We start from the raw sequence: 23664 nt of genomic DNA, 5'->3' as shown, positions 1-23664 counted from the left end.
TTCAGTTTAAATAGTGAAGAGAGGAAATGCATTTACCCTGTGAGTATTAACTTTAACAAATTGTGAAGAGCACAGTTTTCAGTTTCATTAGTCAGAAATTACCTAAACATTTCTGCTGCAAAGGGAGTCTGAGCTCCTGTCTAATTACCTAAAGAATGAGTAACATAAATAGCTATATAAATCTAAATAACAACAAGCCTAGGTTCTATAGGGGAGTGTATCGTTGGATTTTTTAAGAGCACTGTGCTTTTAACACTCGTAGAGAACAACCTTACCTATTATTTACTAATATGTCATTAAACAGAAAGAGACCTCATTTATTGTTTACGAAACCAACAAATTAGGAACACCCTTCAGGAAAAAAAAGTTGATAGGAATAAAACCAAATACTGTTTAAATAGTAGTCTCAGCTTATATCTCAAGTTAATAAGGTGGAAAACCAGAATGAGTCAGTATCTTAAAACAACATCTGATGATACTACAAAACCATTAGGTCATGTACTTTTTCTTTTAATTACTTTTTAAATTTTTTATTATTTTATATTTGAATACTTTCATCTGGACATCTAAAGCAGGTGACATTTTAACCTGCCTGGTGAAAAGAGGATATACATATAAATTCTTTGTATGCATCTAATCTTGTGTGTTTTCAAACAGTGGAGACTATCCTATCTAAAACTGCAAACTACATGATAAGTACATTTAAAACAGGAAATTAAAATCTGAAGGAAAGGTTTTTCACTTTTTTTTTTTTTCCTATTTATGGGTGACAGATGTGGGAGTTTTCATCCACAAGTACACCACAAAATTATTCTGTTTGCTTGTAGATTGAGACATCAGAATCATTAAGGAAACCTACAGCTGTGAGTCAGGGAAGAGTTCTAGACTTGGCATAGGAAGGATTCATCAAGCAGTCTACTTTGCTTCTCAAATTATCACATCAATAGGGGGCATTTCACTATCAATATTCTCCAGACAATGGAGATTTTTTCATCAACATCTTATTTATCTTAACCTTCAGAAAACTGCTCAGCATTTTAAAAACATAGTTATCCAAAACCAAACAAGCATATATGGATATATGTTACATTTTGCTGCTGAAAAGCTATCTATGCAAGTTCAGAGCATACTAGTTTACATATCAGCAAGTTAGCAAAAGCATATGTTACAACTGTTAAAGGCTTCAGTTCTTAACATCTGAAAACATCCCACAAAAATGTACTTACATTTGTAATTTTTGTGTATCTAGACTTCTTCCCCAAATGGTCATGCCCCAATTGCTTTGATTTATGCTTAAAAAGTCTCCCAGTAATCACTCTCAGTTTATATGGAAAATGTGATGGACATTTTTAGATAACATACTTGTATTACCATAATAAAAGCTAAAGAGGAACATACGTTATAAGTATTTCACATTACAGTTACATTGAAAAAAAAAAAAAAAATCAACAGTTTCCAGACCTCAAAGTGTTTCTAATTAAACTTCTTTGCTTTCCAGCTCAAATGTTGTCATCAGTATAAGACAGGGTAATCTTACTCAGTTTTCCTAGCACTTTAGGACTTTATTTAAAAAAAAAAAAATCATCAAATGACTTAATTTTTGTTTATAGAAATCCAACTGTGCTCTAATGTCTGCAATTTGATGATTTTAATATATAGCTACAATTATGTTATAAAACATTTAACAGTTTATTTACCTTATCTAACACAAGTACACTGCATGCTAACTGGAAGGTCTGCACTCCAAGCAAGTGAGAAACTTGAATATAAATGTCATCTGTACTATCATACTGACAAATAGAAATTGCTCAAAATCTTTCAGTAACAGAACTTTGTCCTATTAAGAAAGAAGTAAGAATTTTTAAAAATGAAAATCAATCTGTGAGTAAATGTATTTTTGCACGCATTTTCTTTTTAAACCTTGGAAACCAGAAAAACAAAGGGCTTTATGCTACTGCCTACCAGTAGCATAAACCCCAGTTTTACCTAAAAGAAATGTAAAGGGTTAAAAGAAAAATTAGTATAATCTAATTTACCCAGAAGCACACATGCAGGGCTGATTAGAATAGATGTCCATATTAACACAATCAAAACTGGCTAATCTTCAGAGAAAACTCTAATTTACACATCATCTGACATTGTAATCACAATTACACTCACACTACTAGCATTAAAAAATGTTATTTTTTTCGAATCAAATAAAATGTCATTGGTAAATAAAAATGTCTGCTGAGAATGAGCACATCATCCATCTATTTTGCCCAGATATCGATTAAATACATTAGTACACAGAAAAGGTTGTACAGTTTTTCCAATATGCTGGTAACAAGCATATTGCATTAGAGTTTCTATTTTGGAGTAGAACAGCCAACAACTGAAATTTCAGAAAGAAGTAGTGCTGATTTCTAGCCTTGAAAATTTAGTGGTGTTCTATTAGGGGAATCTCAAAATCACAAGGTTTCCAGTATTTTGACTCAAATGTTCAGATGAATGTTAAATATCTAATGAAGTTTTACACCTTTGGCTGACAAGTGTAGTCAACTGAATTAAAGGCTTGAGAACTAGATTAATATCAGTATTACTGTATGCTTTTGCAAACTATTTAGGTATTTGTAGTTGTAAGGTATTGCTTTCAGGTACATTGTGTAAACCATTATGCAACTTGGCATACTTGCTCTAAACACAAAGACTGATAATCTTGCTAATTTTTTTAAGGGTTCTATCATGCACAATCACTATTAAGACAGCCCACAGACAAAGTGTTGTATTAGATCATTACAGAAAAGAAAACACTAGGAGATTTTGAGGCATTGCAGATTGGTTTAGGATGAATTTTAGCCTTTATTCCACCCCTTCATTGACACACTTTCTCTTGGCTAACTTTCCCTAGACAAGAGAATCAATCATTATTCCTCTATTGGTAATAATTTCACTGACAGGGGATGTCTATCACATGAAGTGATACAATTCCCATAATAATATGTTTTAAAATAGTGTCTGAAGGTATTTTCAAATTGGTCACAAATTGCAACTTCAGCATATGGAAATGCTACCAAGACAATTTTGCAAATAAAAACTAACTACATAACTTTGTAAATAAATAACAAAACCCTTGAGATCATTTTAAGAACTCACATCTTTTTAAGAAATATATTTCCATTACAGAGTAGATACAACTGAAAAATGCTTGAAAAAGTCTTGCTCACAAATATTTTCTGTTCTGAAATTTCTACACAGAAAACCCTAAAGTATTTGCACATCAATCTTTTTCTCTTCCCCTTTGCCCTTTTTCATTTTGCTCCTGTCACTTCCATGCTTTTTACCTAGTGCAATAAGATTATGCCTACACTTTCTTGACTTTAATTTTTACCCACAGGATTATGAGAGCAGCTGAGAAGAGAGGAACATAGTAGTGGTCCTTTGCAAAATACTGAATCACAGTGTTCTGTGGAATTCATAAAGATTCGTGACTTACTTTTTGGCAGCCAGAAACCGTAGGTGTTCCCTACATAGTATTTAGCAACTAAATGCACAGTAGATATTAAAATCATTAACTTCCAGGGTAAGTGCAAGGATTTAATTTTTATTCTTGTAGCTTAAAGATTTCAAGGCTGCAGTTTCTAAAATATGGTCTTTTGATCGCTAATAGTAAGACCATTGGGCACTAATTGCTCACTGGGCTTTTGCAAGGTTCTGACTTCTAAAAACCAAAAGTACTTGTTGCTATGGTAGCCTTACTTACCACATCTGAAGACTGACACACGTGTTTACAGTAATTAGCATCAATAATAGCAAGATGTTTAGTGGTAGATCTACACATCCTACTCTGAAAGATTGCACTTGATGCGGAATATGCTGACAAATGCTGTTTATCAAACAGAAGCTTTCTGTATTCTTCAAACTAATGTCTTAAGAAATGGACACATGAGGGAAAACTATGAAAAACATTTTCCTTTTTTTAAGCATTTAATTAATTATTTCTGAATGCACAAGAGGACAATTAATATTTGCAGCACTAGCACCAAGAAATCCAAGTTCAATTCCTGCCTCCGAAATTCAATGTCAGATGTTACTTAGTGAAACCAGATGTTTTCTCCAAACTGCCTCACAAAAAGTCCTCTATGGTTGGAGCAAACTATAATCCAAGGCCAGCAGAATTCCTATGTAATTTTGTAGTTGATGGTTTAGATTATTTTGCCTTAATTTTCACTACACATACCACTCATTCTATACGAACACCATGGCATTCTACAGAAATTAACTATGGGTCCTACCAGTGATCTTTTTGTTAAAGCTTATTTTTTCCCACAAACCATGAGGTTTATCTCTTATGCAATTTCCATAATCTCTGTTCAGAGAGCCTTTTCTTCCTCTATTATGGGTAAAACATCCAATTTGTGAACTAACTGATCAGCAAAAAAACTCCATCAAAGTAGCTATTAGAATAGAATTTTGCAAACAGAATTAATCAAGGATCATGTATTGATCTTTCATAAATGATAAAAATTAGGCTGATAATTTTAAGTGTATTTAATTGAAGTCAGATTGTGAAGAAATTAAGTAGAACTACTGAGTTACTTAATAAAGCTCCACCAAATAACTCCACCATAAATATATTAACCATTCACCCTGAACAATCTAGGAGACATACAGCAAATCTTCCTATGGAATTTAATTTGGAGGTTTTATTGTGGATTTTAGGTTTTACTCTTGTTGTTATATTGGAAAAGGTCTCCATTTTCTTTCATGCTGTAATTGTTTGCAGTGAGTTTGAGGCAGCCAGATGCTAAGGCAACTGGCACTGCTACAAACCATAATGTCAGATTAAAGTTACTTACTGTTAAGGAAGTCAATCTTTACTGAAACACCTGAAGAATTAGTAAAACTGCCTCAGCTTAGTAATAGAGCTGTTCATTATATGGAACACATTTCAAAAGGGTAGGTACACTGGAATGCACATTTGCTCTCCAGTAAAACTAACTGTGGGAAGCAGAACCATGTGAATGCAATATGAAGAGCTAAGCAATATACAGTGGTTCAGAATGCCTCAAGAAGGCACTGTTTGGGGGAAACAAAGAGCTATCCATCCCCTCCCCACTAAATCTTCTCAGTAGCAGACATCTGATTTCTAGATTGTAATTTTCTGAGGGAAAACTATGTTCAAACTGGTACTGAAGTTACTTTTAAAGACAAATTCCAAGAAAATTACTTCATCCAGACACCCATCCCCTTCCTAGCACTCTGCAAACATACAGTCCATCTCACGCAGATCTCAGGCCAAAACAAGCCTTACTGCTGGGCATTTCTCTTCTATACAGTCACAAAAAAGTCATATTAAACCCGGGGGTGTGGGAGGGTGGGTGAAAATAACAGTTGCATCAAAACCATCTTGTGTAAATGAAACATAAGGTCTCCAGAACTTGCGGGGGAAAAAAAATAGGATATGTCAATGCACAACTAAAAATCATTCCTAGAATGAGAAATACATCAGAACTATAATCTAGGAAGAAAATTAGCAAGTTATTTATTGCAAAACATCCTAATGAGGATGTACAGTTGCTGGGTTTGTTTAATGAGCATTAAAACCACTTTCTTATCAGTTCTAATTACATGATAAATCCATTGCGTTGTTTCCAGAATCAGCACTAGAACACTCTATTAGGAGAAACCTTGCTAGATTTTCTTTTAATTGTGTTCAAACAGATGGTTTAATTTCTGAAATTCAAATCTACTGCTGTGAGTTCTCTGTTTCATGGCACTTTACTTTTGATGGACACCAAGGGCTACATTTACAAGGCAAAGGCAATCTTGCTCTCTCCAGGAACTGATGCAGGCAGTGTAGTAAGCCCTGTCGTATTACTATCAGGCTGTGAATCACAATCAAATGCATAAATCTATTGATGGTACATCACTTCCACAATTTCAGCAAAGAGACTGCATCTTTAGAAACTACTGCCTCCCATCATCTCAAAGTATAATGATTTGATTTACTTAACTCAGTAGTACAATTCTAGGCTGTGACTTCCTATTAATTAGTTTCACAGAACTATTTTTTTAATTATTCAGTAAATGAACATCACAGTTAAGTTCAAACACAACTGCTGTGCAGTCTTTTTCATACTTGAAAAGTAAGCACAGGAAAAAAAAATCTGTCTACTCAGCTGTAGATGAAATACATTAAAATGATAGATGAAACGAATCCAAGAGACAGGCCTAGCTGACCTCACATCCTTTTTAATTCAAAAAATGTTGATGGTGGACTGATCATACCTATATACTGGACAAAGATTTCAGATTTGCGTAACGCAAATACATATGAAATAAAAAAATGAGGACACTAAGATTTCCATTCAAGCTAACTGTGTTGCAGTCCCACAAATTTCTGAATCCAGGTCTCGACAACAAAGTAGCTCAAGTATTATTTGGTATGAGAAAGCTTTCTCTTTGGAGAATTTATGAGGTGTCCATGGAGAATTACAATAATATAGTGGTATTAATATTGGAAGAACATAGGTAGATGTGAATCTATACATTAATACTTGCATGATTAACTTCTTAAAAAGTAATCAGTAAACTAATAATAAACGTGAGATTCTTGTTGAAAACATGGTCTTTTTCTTTTGGGAGATTTAGTCGCATAAACATTTTGAACACTGTGGGCAACAGAGCCCACCATGGAAAATGGGTGCATAAACCAGAATACACTGGGGTATTTTTTTTTGTGAAGACTTTATTAGCAGGTCCAAGTAGCACAAGGGATTGCCATCAGACATACTGAAAACCTGATATGACCTGTGTGCAACGTGAATAGCACATGAGTTACCAGAGTTTCTTTCTCTCAAATTACATGTGTAGCACAAAATTACTGTTTCAACAGTTCTAGGTAGGGGTAATTGATTATTTAATGAAGTTCTAAAGGTTAATTAAATTCGAAAAGAGGAATTAGTATAAAGTTGCCAATTTCCAACATTTGTTCCCCGTTAAGTAAAAGCATGTCTATACATTTCACAGTTCTTGAAGTTGAATGACTTGAAAAATACATTATGTCAATAATTAGTCTGCAGGAGGGCTAATATTTATGGGAGATTTTTAAATATTTTCATAGCTAAAAATGAAATGAAAAGCACTCCAAATGACCATGACAATGAGTTTCAGAAACACTTTTCCGAGTGTTTCTGAGTATGCACCTTACTGTTTGGAAAACTTTAGGCTAAGAAGAGCTCATAGCTGCTTGCATAATTTCACTTGAAATCAGAACCTAGAGAATCCAATTTACTTCTCACATGCAGGAGAAACAGAAGCAACTCTAAACAAATCAATGGTGCTACTGTAATGCAATATGTATGTATGCAGAAGAAACTCAAATATATTTTCATTTCAGTTATTTAGAACTTGCACAGACAAAATAGTTCTGTATTGAATAGAATATCAATATACAACAAATTATTCAAGATAGGAAATAAACAGTAATTTAAAGGCATTTTAAACCGATTCCAAAGCTCACAAACTTCACTGAGTGAGCCAATTGATCTCAGATATTTGCGTGTTTAACTGCTTGTATGATCAGGTGAGTGCAAATGAACTCCCCATAACCTCTCACATAACTGAAGGTGAGAAGTGTAATGACATGAGTTCCAGCTTTCTCCTCTGCATCTTACACAAAGATGGATCACAGTACTGAGAAGTAGACTTAAGTATTCTGTAATTACTCAAAATCACATTAAATCTTTGCTTCTACAGAGCTGCTACAATGCAGGACAAAACACATGTAGATTTTTCTGGGATAAGGCTATAAATATTCATATGTATTTCATAAAGGAAATTCAGTGTTTTCTGCAGATGGCTAAATTGGTTTTCAAATTATACAACTCATCCTGATACTGTGCTTCAGTATTAAGGTAAATATCACCATTGCAATAGCCTGTGTTCTTTCTTTGTCCCCTGATGGAGATCACAGGGGTGGAAAACACTATATAGGGGGGTTTATTTGTTTTGTCTGCTGGGTTTTTTTAAGGTGGAAGGCATTAATCTCGGCTGCAGTAGGAATACTTCAAGATTCCGAACAACGGCCTGTACACAAGCCTGTCTGGAAGCTGATGACTGCGCACAACAAAAACCCCCAATATGTCTTTAAAATATTTAGGAAGGCAAATGAACAAATACAATTGTGAATATAGAAAGATAATTTTTTGTTCAAAAGAATAAACACTGGTTTTCCAAAATAGATACAGAAATAATGTATATGTCTTGGACTTGGCCCCAGAGAAGAAGGATCTGAAAGGGGTGAAGTAAAACAATAGCAAAAGAAAACTGAGCTCAGGCCCAAATTAGATTTAAAAAAGCTTCCCAGCCCAGGAGGGGCAGAGAGAGTTTGTGCATGGATAAACTCTTTATATAGAGAAGTGTTGCTATTTCTGTGTATACATTGAAGATTCTTACTATCTGAAATGAAGGGAAGGTCACGTTCAGTTAATATTAATTTTCTTGAATTTCTCCATTGTGTATAACCTTTAGGCTACTTTACTCTTCTGCTACGCAGGCTGAAAAATATCACAGCTATTCTGATATCAAATCTCTGAGTCCGTTTTTTAAGGCGTTTCAACAGGTACAGTCTAACCAAATTAGAGTAACCAAGAAAGTGCTCTCTTATTCTTTTGAGATCAGAGAGTCATGTCCTCTTTTCAATAAGGGTGTTGCATTATCTCCTCTCCCAATGGAGCCGATCCATGCCTAAACCTCCCACCCCTGTATTTGCCTGAAGTCAAACTATTAAAAGCATGCCATCTGGAAATACATTTCACATCAGTCATGCCTATCTTCTCATTAGGAAGCCACAGTATCCTTTTTAGTTCCTAAAAAGCCACAGTATCCTTTTTAGTCCCTTCATACCCTATAACAATTAATTCAGTCTTTAGCAGGAAGGGAGGAAGAACTGGATACTGGGAAGTCTTATTCCTCACACCTTCACCAAGAGAAAAGAAAGGAGGCCTTTCAGGGGGCCAAGAGTGCTGCTGGGCTGGAAGGAATCCACAGCCATTCATATTATTGAGACAGAAAGCTTGGCACACTTGAGAGGAAGCCTTTAAACAATGCAAGGCTTAGCAGCCACTGGTGCTAGTAGAAGGAAGCTGTGCAGCCCTGACACAGGGCAGGAGAAGCTGGGAGCATCTCAGAGGGCAGACAGGCAGTCAGCAGAAGCTCCTTCTGTCCCACAAGGCCCACTTTTCTATTTTATGTAAAGGTAGACAGCTGTACAGATGAATTTGGTGGATGCTAACTACCTAAAAATACAGCTCTGTGGTCCTTCCATGGCACCAGTAGATAATGATAAAATACTGCCATATGTTCATTATTGTGAATAAACAAGTACTCCAAAGAACATTTTGAAAAAAAGGATTCTAAACTGGAAATTGTCACGCTTTATTGCCATATATGGTGTAAAAACCATATAGGTACTATTTCCACAGAGAACTATGTCAGCTTTATCTGTACTATGCTCCAGAAACCAGGAGTACGATGGCAAGGCACCTCCAGCTGCACTTGCGTAACAGGGCCTAGGTAGAGCTACTCAGAAGGGCTCCAGGAGGAATACATTCATTACTGTATCTGTGGAGCAGTGTGAGGATGACATTGGATCCAGTGTAGCGCTGAAAAGTGTCATTTTTTTGTCAGTCAAGGATCAGCTGCAGACAACGTAGGAATCACTGTTAACACATTCACTACTGCCAACAGCAGCAGAATTAACATAGCAGAAGCCCTTAAAAAATTAATGAAAGTTCTCCCTGGCAATAAGAGGATATGTCGTTAAAGCTGGCAAAATACATTGAAGTTGTTTCCCTCACAATTACTCCAAGCCTTGTAAATCTACATGAGACAATTACTGAATGTTCACAAGAAAATCAAATATGAAATTTGGCATGGAATCATCTAAGGAAAAAATACATAATAAAGCAGATCTTGATTACAGATGTTTCAAGACAAAATGCAACATTTACTTTATTTTTTAAAGGTCTATGAACTATTGGAAGTATATTCATTTTTAGAAGTCCTGCCATGAATAAGCCCCACATATTATGAACACTCTCCATAAGAAGTCACTGAAAGCATGTTATCTCTAAGGTGTCTATAGAATGACAGTCAATTATGTGGAAATCACTAGCATTCTCCTTTCGACAGTTTGAGGTAGAGCTTATTGCAAGCCTGGAGCCTTTGACACGAAATCTGTACTCCAGCATTAGGGAAAAAAATAAAAGCACTTGTAGAAACTGCTTTTTAATATGATTTTGTGGTAACTGATTACATAAACCCTTCAAGTCAAGAAATGGTTTAGTCCTCCACATCATGATTAAACCATCTAGTGGAAATTGTGTTTACTTTGCTTATAGGTACATTTCTCTTCTCCCCCTCATTCTGTGTGTGTGTCTTTATGTATGTTGTTACAGTAAGACATTTAATCAAGCCCTTTTGAAGTGGTAGAGTGGAAACAGCTGTTACTGACAATGTGCCGATGACATGGGGCTTAAAGCTGTCATGAGCTCCAGATTGCAAACAGCACTAATATGTGGTTGGGATGGTAGTGACTTTCAGGTCACGGCACCTCCTTGAGGAATGCTTCTAAGCCAATCATCTCAAGGTGGTGGCTCAAAGTCTTAAGGCTTTGGTGAGCTCTCTTTCATTTAATACTCTTGAGGTCACACTTCAAAGTGCTCTTTCTTCTCAAAAGCCATTGGCCATATGTGGGCATTCTAGAGCAGCTTTTTTAAGACTGATTGCTTCAGGTTCAGACTTGAAAAGTTAGAAATGCAGCTCTATTACACAAATGATGTCTTAAAAGTTGAATAAAAGCTGAAGCTTAAGTCAACATCTCACATTCTTGAAAAGAATGCCAATTTAAAGAGAGCTTCTGGATGATTGATTTTTCCACAACAAAGCAAGCTTAAAGCTCACATTTTAAAGTGCCTAACAACTTGTTAAAACAATTCCCTGGTTTGTGAACATTACAATATGTAGGGCACTGAGAAATCATCTCTGAATACAGATTTTCTTCAGCAATACTCCCACTCAGAATAATTATTGTATATGTATATGTAAGAAACTTACACTTTCATTTCTTCATGCAACTGAATTTGTTAAAATTAGACTAGTGTGATTAACATACACTCAAGCCAACGTTGCTAGAACAAACACATATATGTTTCTCACTGAGAAGGCTCTAAAATGATTTTGTTTTGACCACAGTACAAGACACAATGCAACAACACATTTTTTGGAAAGCATTCATAAAGATCAAGAGGCTAGGGAGCCTAATCTCTGTAGGTCCCCTACAGAACTGAAGGAAGAAAAAATCCTTTAAGAAATTATTCATAGCAAATAAAAGTAGATTTATTTTCTGAACTGCTTCCTGGATTCCTCTCTTTCTCCTTGCCTGTCCAGGGGAAGTCAACTCTGTGAAACCTATTTGGAAATTAATAGACATAACCTTGAGAATGCTTGCTTCTTTAGTAGAGTTTAAGATAAATCATTCCTGTCTCCACAGCAGTAGCGTGTTTTACAGAAAATAAATGTTCTTCTGAAATTTGCCTGGAAACTACTTTCACAGAGGACAAATACACACCTACTGCAAATAAGACCAATCATGAACATGATAATACAGCCAAACTTTTTTTTTAATTTGCATCCAAGCTCCTTTTCAGCTGGTGCTGCTATTGTACCAAAGTGTTTTAATTCCTTTGCACTATGCAGAAAGAATGTGTATCCAAAAGCAAAGATGGCATTCAAGATATGGATACACATTTTAACACATCTCCGCTGTGTTCAGTTGTTCCTTTACTGAGTATATTTTTTCTTGCAGATACTTTATTCACTGTAATAAAGCTTGTCATGGAAAAAAAAAAAGTTGTATTTACAGACCTCTCAGAATTAGTTCAATAATGAATGAATCACCACCAGTATTCCAAAAATGAAATCTTTTATGTTTGCTTTCTTAAAAACAATAGCTTGCAGGTTTCAGAGAAGTTACATTTTCTGTAACTGAATACTGTATTTCTGGCGATGTTTTTAGCCTCCTTCGTCACAACTTTTATAAAAATGGATTAGATGGAATGAGAAAGTGACTGAGACACACAGGCATATTGGTTGCTCACTGTTGTTCCCCAGTTCTGAGACACTGAAATAAAAGGTCTTGTCTAAGAGACAAATGTAGTAGTGGAGACTGATGTGTGGAAAAAAACATGGAAATAGCCAAGTAAGTATCTCTGAAAGTCAGAACTCAGGTAGCCATTTAAACTGGACAAGGGTGTAGAAAAGCTCAGCAAAGCAGCTTCTGGATATGAAGGACTTATAAATTAGGGAGCAGGTGAGTAAGTATGCAGTAGTGCTTCATTCCAAAAGCAACAGGAATGATCGAGAAACCAGAGAAAGAGATGCAAAAGGAAAACAGAGAGAATGCTGAGAACAAAACTCTGTCATGAAAGCTCAGTGAGCATAAAAATTCACTAACAACCATTAAAAGATTAATTTTTTAGTATTACTAACATGTCTTACTGCTGCTAAGGACTGTATTTTATCGCAGTGATATTAGAGAAATTATACAATATGTTGTATTTGTAAAGAAATGGATGCAAGAGAGTGGAAATCTGAGTTTTGTTTCAGACTGTGCTAGCTGGAAATCTCTCAGGAGCCAGACATGGGTCTAATTCTAAAGAATAACCGTTAAATTTAGTTGTCTTGGCACAGTGAAAGGAAGCTGAAAACAAAGAAATGGATCTTCAACCTGAGACCTGAAGGAGTGATTGGGGAACCAAAGGGGAAAGAAGTCATACTGAAAAAAAAAAGCAGCGAGCCAGTTTACTTGGGATGCTGATCTTTAATTCACTAATAGCAAAAGACACTGTCTCAATCACTAGAAGAGGGAAGATTCTTGTCTTTGAGCATTTAATTACTAGTAACAAGGCTGATCCATTGCACAGAATGAGATTTCAATGCTGCCACAGTATTCTCACCAAGAGGGAATTTGGGAACAGGCCTCCTAGCAGCTAACCTTAAACAGGGCACACAAATATACATACAGATATGTGTCTATATACACGGAATGGTATGCATCTGTATATTACATCACATGAATACATCTACTATTTTGAAATTTTTGTCAAGAAATGTTTCTAGATCATTAGTGATGGATTAAAAAAATAAAATTAAATCCTTCAGCACTACGTTTTGCTTCAGGACATTTCTTTAGCATCTTGACTCACATAACTTTGCTGATCCTTCATGTTCATGAGACAGTGAGAGGATACACAGGCTATATCCAAAAGGTCAAATAAGACTGTGGGCTTTTTCAAGATGTGAGGATAGCTCCCACATAGCTCTAGACTGGGCCACTGCAGTTCTCAGACAGTACCCAGACACACTCTAAGCAGCTGGTTTAATCAGCACTAGAGAACAGTCCTGGACACATTTAATTTATCAGTACAGATGCAGCCATGAAGAAGAGGGTACGTCAGTAATTTGCATTCCATATTGTTTTGGAAAGATTGCAAGCTTCTTTCTTACCATGTATACAGTATATTGCTTAACACCAAGTAAGCCTCCTCAAGTGGCTTCTTTTTCTCCCAATCTGAAACTATTCTGGTAAATTTGAGAGTTAATAAGAGAGATATGTATGACTACTTCTAGTTTTGTTTACATTTTTGAGAAATGCCCTTGTAAAGTCATCAGAAAGTTGATGCGGGCACTGAAAACTGACACAATCTTCCCACTCTTCATCAGTAAAATATTTTCGAAATGACTTGAACCATATGCACACCATGCTTAGCTAGAAAGTTAAACTGTGATCTTGTACATAAAAGTGAAATTCTCTCTAAAAGAAAGCTGAACACCAGTATCTATTAGATTTTTGCTTATCCTAATAAAGTTAGAAGGAAGTTCCTATAATGAACTGTTTTGACAATCTTATCCTTCAAAAAGAATACTTTGGTCTTAGCATGTAAAACTTATCAACAGTAATTATAAACAGCTAACCTAGCTGTCAGTTACTTCCAAAGCTCCCTGAGAAACCTCACATATATAATCATATTCATATATGGTTTATACAATAAACTTATTTTGGAGTTTCTGAAAAATATTTTGAGCATACAGTGAATCACAGAAGAGGACTTGTACCAGTTTGCACACAACTGAGGGAATTCTTTCAACATTATGGTATCCTCTCAAAAAAACTCAAAAAACAACACAAAAAGTCTTGTATCTGAAAGCATAAAGAATCACAAAGTCTATATTGTTATTTCACAAAGAATGAATTAATACACAGTTTTTTGAGAGCTTTTAAGAGAGAGTCTGTCATTTCATATGAATAGGTTTTTTGGGGTTTTTTTATTATATTTTGTTAGCTTGTTTTGAGTCTTAGCTGGAGTTGCTTTTGATTCTTAGATCTGAAAACTCTTTTGTTTTAAGTCCATAGTTTTTCCCCCCCCTTTTTTTTTTAACTGAATTTGCTAACATGTATCCTCAAATTTGGTACTATAGACTTCTGTGACAGGAATTTTCCTAGATTTGATTTATTGCATAGGCAAAATGTCATGTATTTGAAATAAATTCTGCCTCATTTATATTCATGATTTCCCCCCCCCAAATGTGAAGATAATTGAAAAGAAATATAACATTGAGTAAAAAATGGTAAGTAAAAAAATATTTTATTTCCTTAGTTCCTGATGCAATAAAACTGGAAATGAACTTCCCTTTTTAAAAAGTATCTATCACTCCTACATACTTCTATTTCAAAAAACAAGTATTTCTTTGCCAATATACAACTACTTTGGAGATAAATACCTCTGAGGCAAAATTATCTTAAAGTTTGTTAAACAACGTTTGTCGGAAGTTCATGACAGAGGAAAAGGAATAAATGTATTATTTAAAATGCCTTAAACAGTGGATCACAGAGTAGCCTTTCATTCTCTTTTACTAGTGAAAATAGATGGAATTGGAAAAGCTTTCCAAATTTAACACATTTAAACATAGATAAATAAATCTAAATCTAGAAGTCTTTTCTATGTATGTTAGCCAAGTAAGACTTATTGCTAGACCACTTCACTGAAGCAACTTGAAAGTATAGCAATTGGTTTGACAAATGAACAGCTTCATCTGACTACCCAATAATTAACCATTAAAAGAATATATATAACGCAGAACAAGAGATCAAATGCTCCAGCAAGAAGTTCTGCTCAACAAAAAGGGTTCAGTACCATAGGACATTCATCAACTTAAGTAATGGATATCATTAAGAAGGTACTTACATTAGGTCTTAATCCTGCTGCCATTTCATAATACTTCTCTGCTTCTTCATTAAGACTGGCTTGTCTATCAGGACAGAAAAACCCAACAGTTACATCTCATTTTCCTTGGGTTAAAAAAAACCCATATCTAAAGAAACATAGATAAAACCAAAACATTGCAACCACCTTTCTGTTTAAGGAAAAATGCACAAAATATGTAAATCTAGAAGTTTTCTCATAGTTCAGAATGTCCATTAGCACAAATCTTCTTTGCCTACTTCAGTTTCTTTTTTAGTTCTAACTTTATATTAGTACACATTAAAAAGAAAAACAGAAAGTTGATCTTAGGCAAAAACAGAGACATATGTCTTCACCAGAGGAAAGTCTGGCTCACTTTTTGTAATCAGACATACTTTAAATTCAGAAACTGTAGATTATGCAACAATGCAGTTTCTCACTTTGTGCCTCCCCAAAACCACTATTATTCCAGTTAAAAAAAAGGAAAAAAAAGTCAGATAATACAATGATTTCTGAAAACTAGATTTCCATGGTTGAGGGAATTCATTCAGAAGAGAATGAACATTTACTCACATCATTCTGAGAGGGGATTTAAATTTCGATCTCCTGTCCCAGGAGAATATGATGAGTTTCCAGGTACCTGAAGCACTATCAGCTCAACCTTTTTTCTTCTCCTTACTAATATAGACAGCATCTACATGCTCCTAGTAGTTTATTTTTTATTTCTTCTCCTGAGTTTTTAGTTTAATATCTTCAAATGAAAATGCAATTTGTTGCCAAAGAAATCCCAACACATTTTTGTCTCAACAGGCCCTTTTTATCTCTTCTCTCAAACTCCTCTCTTCTTCTTTTGTCTCCACCTTCTTAAATTTCCTCCAACTATTCATTTTGTCTACCATTCCAATGAGTATCAGTTGATCACATGCAAGTCATGAGAAAGATGGAAAATCTGTAAGAACAACCAGGCACGACTTTCAGGCAGGCTACATATCTTCTGCTAAAATTATTTCCTTTTTTCCTATGAAGAGCTAGGTCCTTTCATAGGAGAGTTAGGACAGGAGATCTTCAGCATACTTGTGTTTGCTATGTGATTATATAACACAGATGCATTTCTGTGACACAAAACTGAAAAATTAGAAAACAAGCACAACACCGAGTAGAGTTGGCCGTCTGATTTTTTTTTCCCTCTTTCTTCTTCTTTTGAGAACAGTTTCTAATTCAAAGAGTATCAATCAACTGAACACTTGTGCCTGGAGATTTTACCTTCTTCATTATGTGAGCCTTTACATGCTTAGTTATTTAGTAATCAAACTGTATTATAATTTTATGTTTCTATCCACCCAGATTTCAAACATTAGCCACTTAATACATGATAGTCAATTAATCCCAATCAATACATTTTGACAGCTATTGGTCTTGGGAGGAGAAGGGGACAATCCCTTTGAAGTTTCTCACGTAATTCCTGTGCAAGCTGAAACCACTTCCTGAGTAACAATTGCTAAGTAGAACCTGGTTTATACTTGTTAACTGTTTTAAATTGCTTTTCACATGTATCATTTACTCAGTGGTTGCAGTGGTTAGAAATGATTGAATGTCTAAAAATATTCATTCAACCTGCTTCTGAATCGCTCCTGCTGGGCATCAGTAGCACTTGAAATGAGTGAAAAAAAATAATCTCATACTTATGAATTTCAGGATTTACAACAAGGTGCTATAAAATGAAACATGTTACACAGCTTTTTTTTTTTTCCCCCTGTTCCTATGAAACTGTCAGGACACAAAGCACTTCTGAGTGTGGTGAAATAACGTACAATAAACAAGGTGCCTTACCCAGGAGGCAAATACAAATGCTACACTTCACCTCCAAAAAGTGTTGTTGGCATGTGAATGTGGAACACATTAAAATCCCTTTTAGCCCATTGGAAATACATGGCTTGCTTTCCTCTCGTGTGTACATCTCGGAACACGGATCATTAATTGCTAAGTTGAATTCATTTCGAATGTATAGTCTTCCATTAAAAACAGTTTCTAGAAATGCATGCACAACACAGTAATCTGGTCAGGAAAATGCCAGTTCCGTTTCTAGGGCATTCAACATCAGTTCCCTAACTTAAGATGCTTCAGAATTCTGGATCCCATTTTCACTGCAAATCTAAGCTAGAAATTCATTACGTTAAGCCCTGAAATGGCTTTCCCTCGAGAAAAATTAAAGGCACAGAGGTAGGAAATTGCAGTAACCCTATGCCACTGAGCAGTAAAGAGCTCTGGATCAATGTCAAATAAGGGAAGGACAGTACTAAAGGTAACATAATTCACATTAGAGTAAAATATTGGATAAAATATTGATAATAAAACAGAAAGGAAGGAAAGGGAGCAAAGAGAAGTTCAGAAGACAGAGACCTTTTCATAGTTATGAGATATATTTCAACCTCTACCCTAAATCTTTTCATGAGGACTTTGAAAACACTTCTGATTTCCCCTATTAGCACTAGCATTCAAACTTGTTTTAAGGTACAAAAATGTTTTCTCTTTTTATTCTCTCATATCTCTTAACCTCAGCCTTCAGACCAACCAATTCCCTGTATTCAGTTCCAGCTGACTGATGGTGACACTTCATAAACATGCTTTGACAGCACATCACTTAGATTATCCTGACACCCAGTTTACATTCATTTTGAATCTTTATGTTGATCACTGGAAAAAATATTGTTGTAAGAGAAAAACACCACCAGTGCTGACTGGTTTAGGTTGATAAACATGAGTGGGAAAGGGTTAGTTTTAACCTGCCTGTTGCTTAGTACAAGGCTTCAGACTGTTGATTATTTTTACAGTGAAATCATGGATGTCAGCCCAGCTAAAAAGAAGTTTTCTTCAAAGATTCCTATTTTTAAATACTGCATGTTGATACTTGGCATTCTTAATGGATTTTTTTGCGTCACAACAAAATCATAATCAGGTTTTATACCTCTAACTGTTCACACATTTTTTTCTTTAAAAATTTTATATAGACTATATGCTTTGTCATACATACATATATATAATTAAGCACATAGACAGTAATTAAAGGATGAGTATATACTACTGAGACAATAACAGAGGGTGAAGTTGTGCCTATGAGACTGTGTCAGCAACTACAGTCCATGTTTGACTGGTGTATTCTGGAAAGCCAAAATACTCTTCCAGAAATTCACTGAGAAACAAAGACTATGTCATGTAATATTGCTCTAATTTAGACTTGTTTTCAAACACCAGCAAACATGGTGTTACTTCATGTAATAGGAGTTTCCCAGAATAACCCACTTACAGAAGTATGAAAAAACTAATTATTCCTACAAAATGTGCTTTTAAGAAAATAGGTCTTCTTCCTAAGTTTGTTTTCATGTGAAGACAACGTGAAGCTCTTTTCCTGTTCCTAATTAGTACAGCAGTGTCACCACACTGCCATCCCTCATTCTAAAAATAATCTTCTCCTAGACCACAGGAAATCTAGCTCATGGCAGCTCACCTAGTATAAAACTTAAAAAGTGAAACTTAGCACTTGTTAATACAAGGCTTAGTCTCTGAAGGTACAGCATTACAAACACATGCTTCACTGTTTTTCACTAAAATGTATCTAGGATTTTATGAAGGACTTTAAATTCCTGTAAGTAAGAGCATTGGAAATAGTACAAAAGTAAACCACGTGACCAGATACTGTTTTAAGAACCACCCAAAGAGCTGCACGACCCTTGAAGAAAGCTGTCTTGGAAACAAATTTGTTGAGATAATAAATTTTACAGGAAAGTATTATGCAAGTTAAAAGTTACCAGACAGTTGCAAAGAAATGAATTACATTCATCCCACCCCTCTTACAGATTACTTGATTCATCTTGCATTGCATTATCAGTATGCTACAGAATTTGTTTAGGGAAAAAAAAAAATAACTGTGCAATTAGGAGCAGGGAGGTCTCTCACTAATGCAAACAGAACTAACTCAGTTGTTATTTTTTTTTAGTTCAGATTCAGTCACAAAAAAGAAAGTAAGCAATGTTGGAATACCTGCCATGAGGAGCAGAAGTTCCTGTGACTGCTAAACTGAGAACAGGCTATCTATAAAGACAACTACTGCATTTAGACCCAGTTAACAATTCTGTTGCAAATTTAAGAAAAAGAAGATTACCTTGCAGCATTCTAGTTCAAAATTTTCAAAAGTTGTAAATTTTTACTGAGGTTGTGTTTTAATTTAATTTCTTTTTTCTGAGAGAGTAAGGGGGTTAAAAAAAAAGGAAAATATTTTAGCACTAGAGTAGAAAAATAAACTGAACTTTGAAGGAATATTGTGACTAGTTTCCATCCAAAACAGCTGTAAACCAAATTTGAAAGAAGTCGCATGAGATGCTGAAGAAATGTCTTCATGTTTCTCAGCCTTGTGACACTCCTTAGGCTAATGGTGGAAACAGTAGTAAGAGATGAGGGAAAAATAATTCCTTCCTAATTCAAAAATACATCACTGGGTAGAATATTTGGTCTGAAAAAAAAATAGAATCTATACAAAAATCTAAGCTGCTGTTATTATCCTGCAGTCATTTTGGAAACCTTGCATCATCCACATTAGTATCAATTTCTGTCTCTTAGTCCACAACACATCTTTAAAATTTATCCCACCTTGCTCACCAGAGTCAATTCATTTTCATGCTCTGTGAACTTCTATAATGTGTTTTCTACCTTACAGCTGTGCAGTTCATTCAAAATTCTTACTCACCGGTCAGTTTTTACAGCTCTCTAGGGTACCTAAAAAGCAGTCGGTCACCTACATGACAGCCTTTTATTTATGACTGCATTTAGCATTCACAGTTCCTAGCTGTGTCACTCTATGTCAGTTGGTTTATTCCCTTCTTTCCTTCCTCTTTTGTGTCTTGGTATCTGCTTTCCTCTTGGTATCACCTCAGCTCTCTGTTCCAAAGATCCTGAAAATCAGCTGCTTCTGAAGTCCTGCAGGCTCAAAATGGATTTGTAGCTGCTCTGTTCCAATGAATGAATACACATTGCCCTTGTACAACAAGTTTTACAGAAGCCATATATTTAAATCAATTGCTAAGTAGAGCAGTGAACAAGGACAGACAACAGAACCATAACCTTTCAGCAAAAATCAGTCAGATGCTAACACATGGAATTCTTAAGCAAATGCTTAGCAGCACTGAATTTAACTTTGCCACCCCGCTCTTGCTAAATCCTCCAGACTATTTCAGACTCCCAGAGCATATTAGGAAGACAATTACAAAGAGAGCTGAGCACGTAAGTGAAAAATTAGACCAAAGTAGCACAATGGTTTCTAGCTAAACTAAAACAGGCCCTTTTTTTTAAAGGGTTTTGGTTTGGGGAGTTTTCTTTGTTTCTTAAGGTTTTGGCTTTTGGCTTACAGTAAAAATAGAGAATGCATCTTAGAATCACTGAGCTCAATGCTAGTCAAGGTGCCCCAAAAACAGTATACTCCCAATCAGATCAAGAAGGTTAACCATGGCTGATGTGCAGTACAGCAGTATTACTGTTACTTTAAAAATAAAAAAGTACTCATATCCAGATGTAAACCAACATGCCTTCAAGACTTCGGATGCTTCACTCAGTGCTCACAGACAAAGTGAGGGATTTATTAAACCTATTTCCAAAACAGCATTGGAATCACACTACATCATCACATTTTAAAAAACACACAATCAGGCCACCTAAATTTATATTCCACAACACACTCGCTGCAATCAGGACTCTGAAACTCTCTGTACCCCTCTGAATTCAGCTGCTTGCTATGCTTCTGTCTTCAAATTACTGAACTCTGTCTCAAGAGATATCATTCACAGAATAATCAGGGGGAAGGCAAATAGCTCATACACCTGAGTCAGGTCAAGCTATTGTTTACCAGGGAATAATTTTTCTTGGTTTCCTTTCTAATCTGCAAGCAGTAAGAGTTATTTTTCAAAAGGTGTTTTGGAGCTATTTCAAAATCATGATATAGAAACTGTAATTCTGAAACACAAGTCACTTGCCTGAAGCCGATTCTACCATCTGTTTTATACCATTTTTCTTCTCTTTTATACAATTTTCCTTTCCTTTAATTTCATATTTAAAATGTTAAAAGTATAAACAGCCTAGTGAGATATCTTCATCAGAGAAATTATCTCAAGAACTGTTTTGTGCTAATGAAGTATATTTTTTTAATTTCCTTTCTCATGCATTTTCTACGCTTAGATATCATCAAAATGAAATAAAGCTGTTAAGCGGACAACAGACAATAATTGGATAGTTATCCTAGAAATAAACATGGAGGATACCTACTAAAGTAATGTTTAATGATAATGTTAAGCTCACAGATAGAAGCTTAATGTTACTGAATAACCCTGTCTGTCAGCTTGAAAAGCTCAAAAAGAAGTCTAAAATTTAATCCTATTCAGATAGAACAGAATTAAATATGAGACTACATTTTAAATCACAGATTCTGAGTATAACTTAGTGCTCCTATGAGTCTCAAAGTCATTATTAGGCTGGGAATATCTAGATTTCTAATTATCGCAGTGTTCCCTACTAAGAGAAATTTTTAATGTTCTCTGTTTACATCTAGAACAGAATATGGTCTCATCTTTTCACACTAAATTTTTAACAGTCAGGTGAAAGGAAATTCTGCAGAAGGTTCATCACAAAAGAAACACTTATTCGTCTATGCAAGCAAAATGGATCACATGCTTGTAAACCACAGAAGTTTTGAAGGTAAGAAATTATGAGATAATACACAGAAAATTAGAAATGGAAAGTGCTAAATCCTGCAACAGTTTCATTCCAGTTCTTAGTATCCTATTAGTAATATTGAATTATTCAAAAGAGTTGCTGGGCTTTAAAAAGAATCGTGCATAAGCAAAGGTTATAAATATTTTTTTCCTCCAAAATAAGAGAGGAAAATCAAGTAAGGCATATGTAAAAGCACTAACCTGAGCATATGGGCTGCATTGAAAACAACATCAAATTCCATATTATCGAGTTCAGCTGCTTTTTTTGCCATTTCAGCTGCTTCTATCAGGCGGGATTCTTCAAGGAGGAATTGACCTGCAGTGGAGTGCATGAACATGAGCCCAGAGATAATAACTGATATAATATACTTCAGACAGTACAGTTAGGAAAAGAAATTACAAAAAAAACCCAGCAAACTAACAAACCAACCAACAAACAGTTGTCTCAGATTCAATATTATTTGTTGATTTGCTCTGTATTTCAGTATACTTAAAATATAGTCAATGCAGAAAAAATGCAATAAATATGACAGGTAATAACCATATTTGTGGAACATACTTAAGAAAAGTGAGAATAATAGACTAAAACTCAGCCATGAAGAAACAGAACTTCCAACCCCCAAAAAGCCTGCCGTTTGATAACTTGTCCTTTTGCCTATACACTGATCTTCACTTCCTCAGGACAAACTGAAATAAATAACCTCTACGAATGAAATACATTTCAAATTTTAACTGAAGTACAGTAGTTTCAAAACAAAACATATAAGATATAGTAGAACTCTACAAAAATGATTTTCCTTTGACGAAAATGAAAAAGAAATTTGGAAGGTACTCAAGCAGCCTCATTTTCTGCTCTTTTAAATGATTTTTTCACTTCTAATCCGTAAATACGTTATTTCTGCAAAAACTTTTTATAATATTTCAGCCATCTAGACTCTGTGTCTACATAACTTTATGTCTGGAAAAGCTATCCTCAAAGATGGTGATTATAGATTCCATCATCCCATCCTTCCCTTTTTAATTTATTTCATAAAGTTAGATCACTCAACCAAAAATTGTCCACCATGCCATCCCTGACCACCAGCCTCTTCAGAAACAATATGCCAGGAGCAAATGATTTCCTCTCACGGTGAGGGATTTTCTCTTTTTTTTCCTTCCTCCTTTCCCCATGCATTCCCTGTTGCTCACATGCTTGCTCTATGCTTATGCAAAAAATCCAGTTAACCAGAGCTAGCAAAGTCTGTACAAGCCTAGTGAGTCTGGTGATGCTTTGGTACAACAAAGACATTCGCAGAAGGAATAATCTCAAGACAAAAAGCAATAAAAGACAGCTTTCTTAGCTTTTTGTTTTCTCTGTGGATACATTTCAGCTTAGGAGAGATGGAAGATTATTTAGTCAGATTCCTACATCTTAATTATTTAGATCTGCAAAACTCTTGTAAAAACCTTCTTGCATTCACAGTATAAGGTTTGCTTGCTTTAGTTACATCCACACTCTAATACGTGCTATATTTTGATGCAGTATGAGGCTTTGTGCTTACTGTGCCCAGAAACAGATGATTTACAAAAAAAGTTTTCTCACACAGAACAATAAGTAAATAAATAAATAAAAAGAGAGGAAA

The 23664-nt window shown here is 35.1% G+C and overlaps 1 protein-coding gene across 1 annotated transcript in view; it reads right to left on the bottom strand.

Annotated features, from left to right (window-relative positions):
- Positions 1 to 23664, bottom strand: part of LOC114065196 (protein O-mannosyl-transferase TMTC2-like) — a gene marked incomplete at its 5' end in the record, with an annotated part of 90521 nt that overhangs the window by 6397 nt on the left and 60460 nt on the right. Inside the window, 2 exons of the mRNA XM_027898895.1 lie at positions 15291 to 15354; positions 22244 to 22358. Of these exons, the coding sequence (XP_027754696.1) occupies positions 15291 to 15354; positions 22244 to 22358 (179 nt within the window). The remainder of the gene's footprint in view (positions 1 to 15290; positions 15355 to 22243; positions 22359 to 23664) is intronic.

The sequence above is a fragment of the Empidonax traillii genome, unplaced genomic scaffold (genome assembly GCF_003031625.1).
Source record: "Empidonax traillii isolate 1590-97213 ecotype Southwest subspecies unplaced genomic scaffold, ASM303162v1 scaffold629:size373524, whole genome shotgun sequence".
Classification (NCBI taxonomy): Eukaryota; Metazoa; Chordata; class Aves; order Passeriformes; family Tyrannidae; genus Empidonax; species Empidonax traillii.
This window is presented reverse-complemented; position numbering and strand designations above follow the sequence as displayed.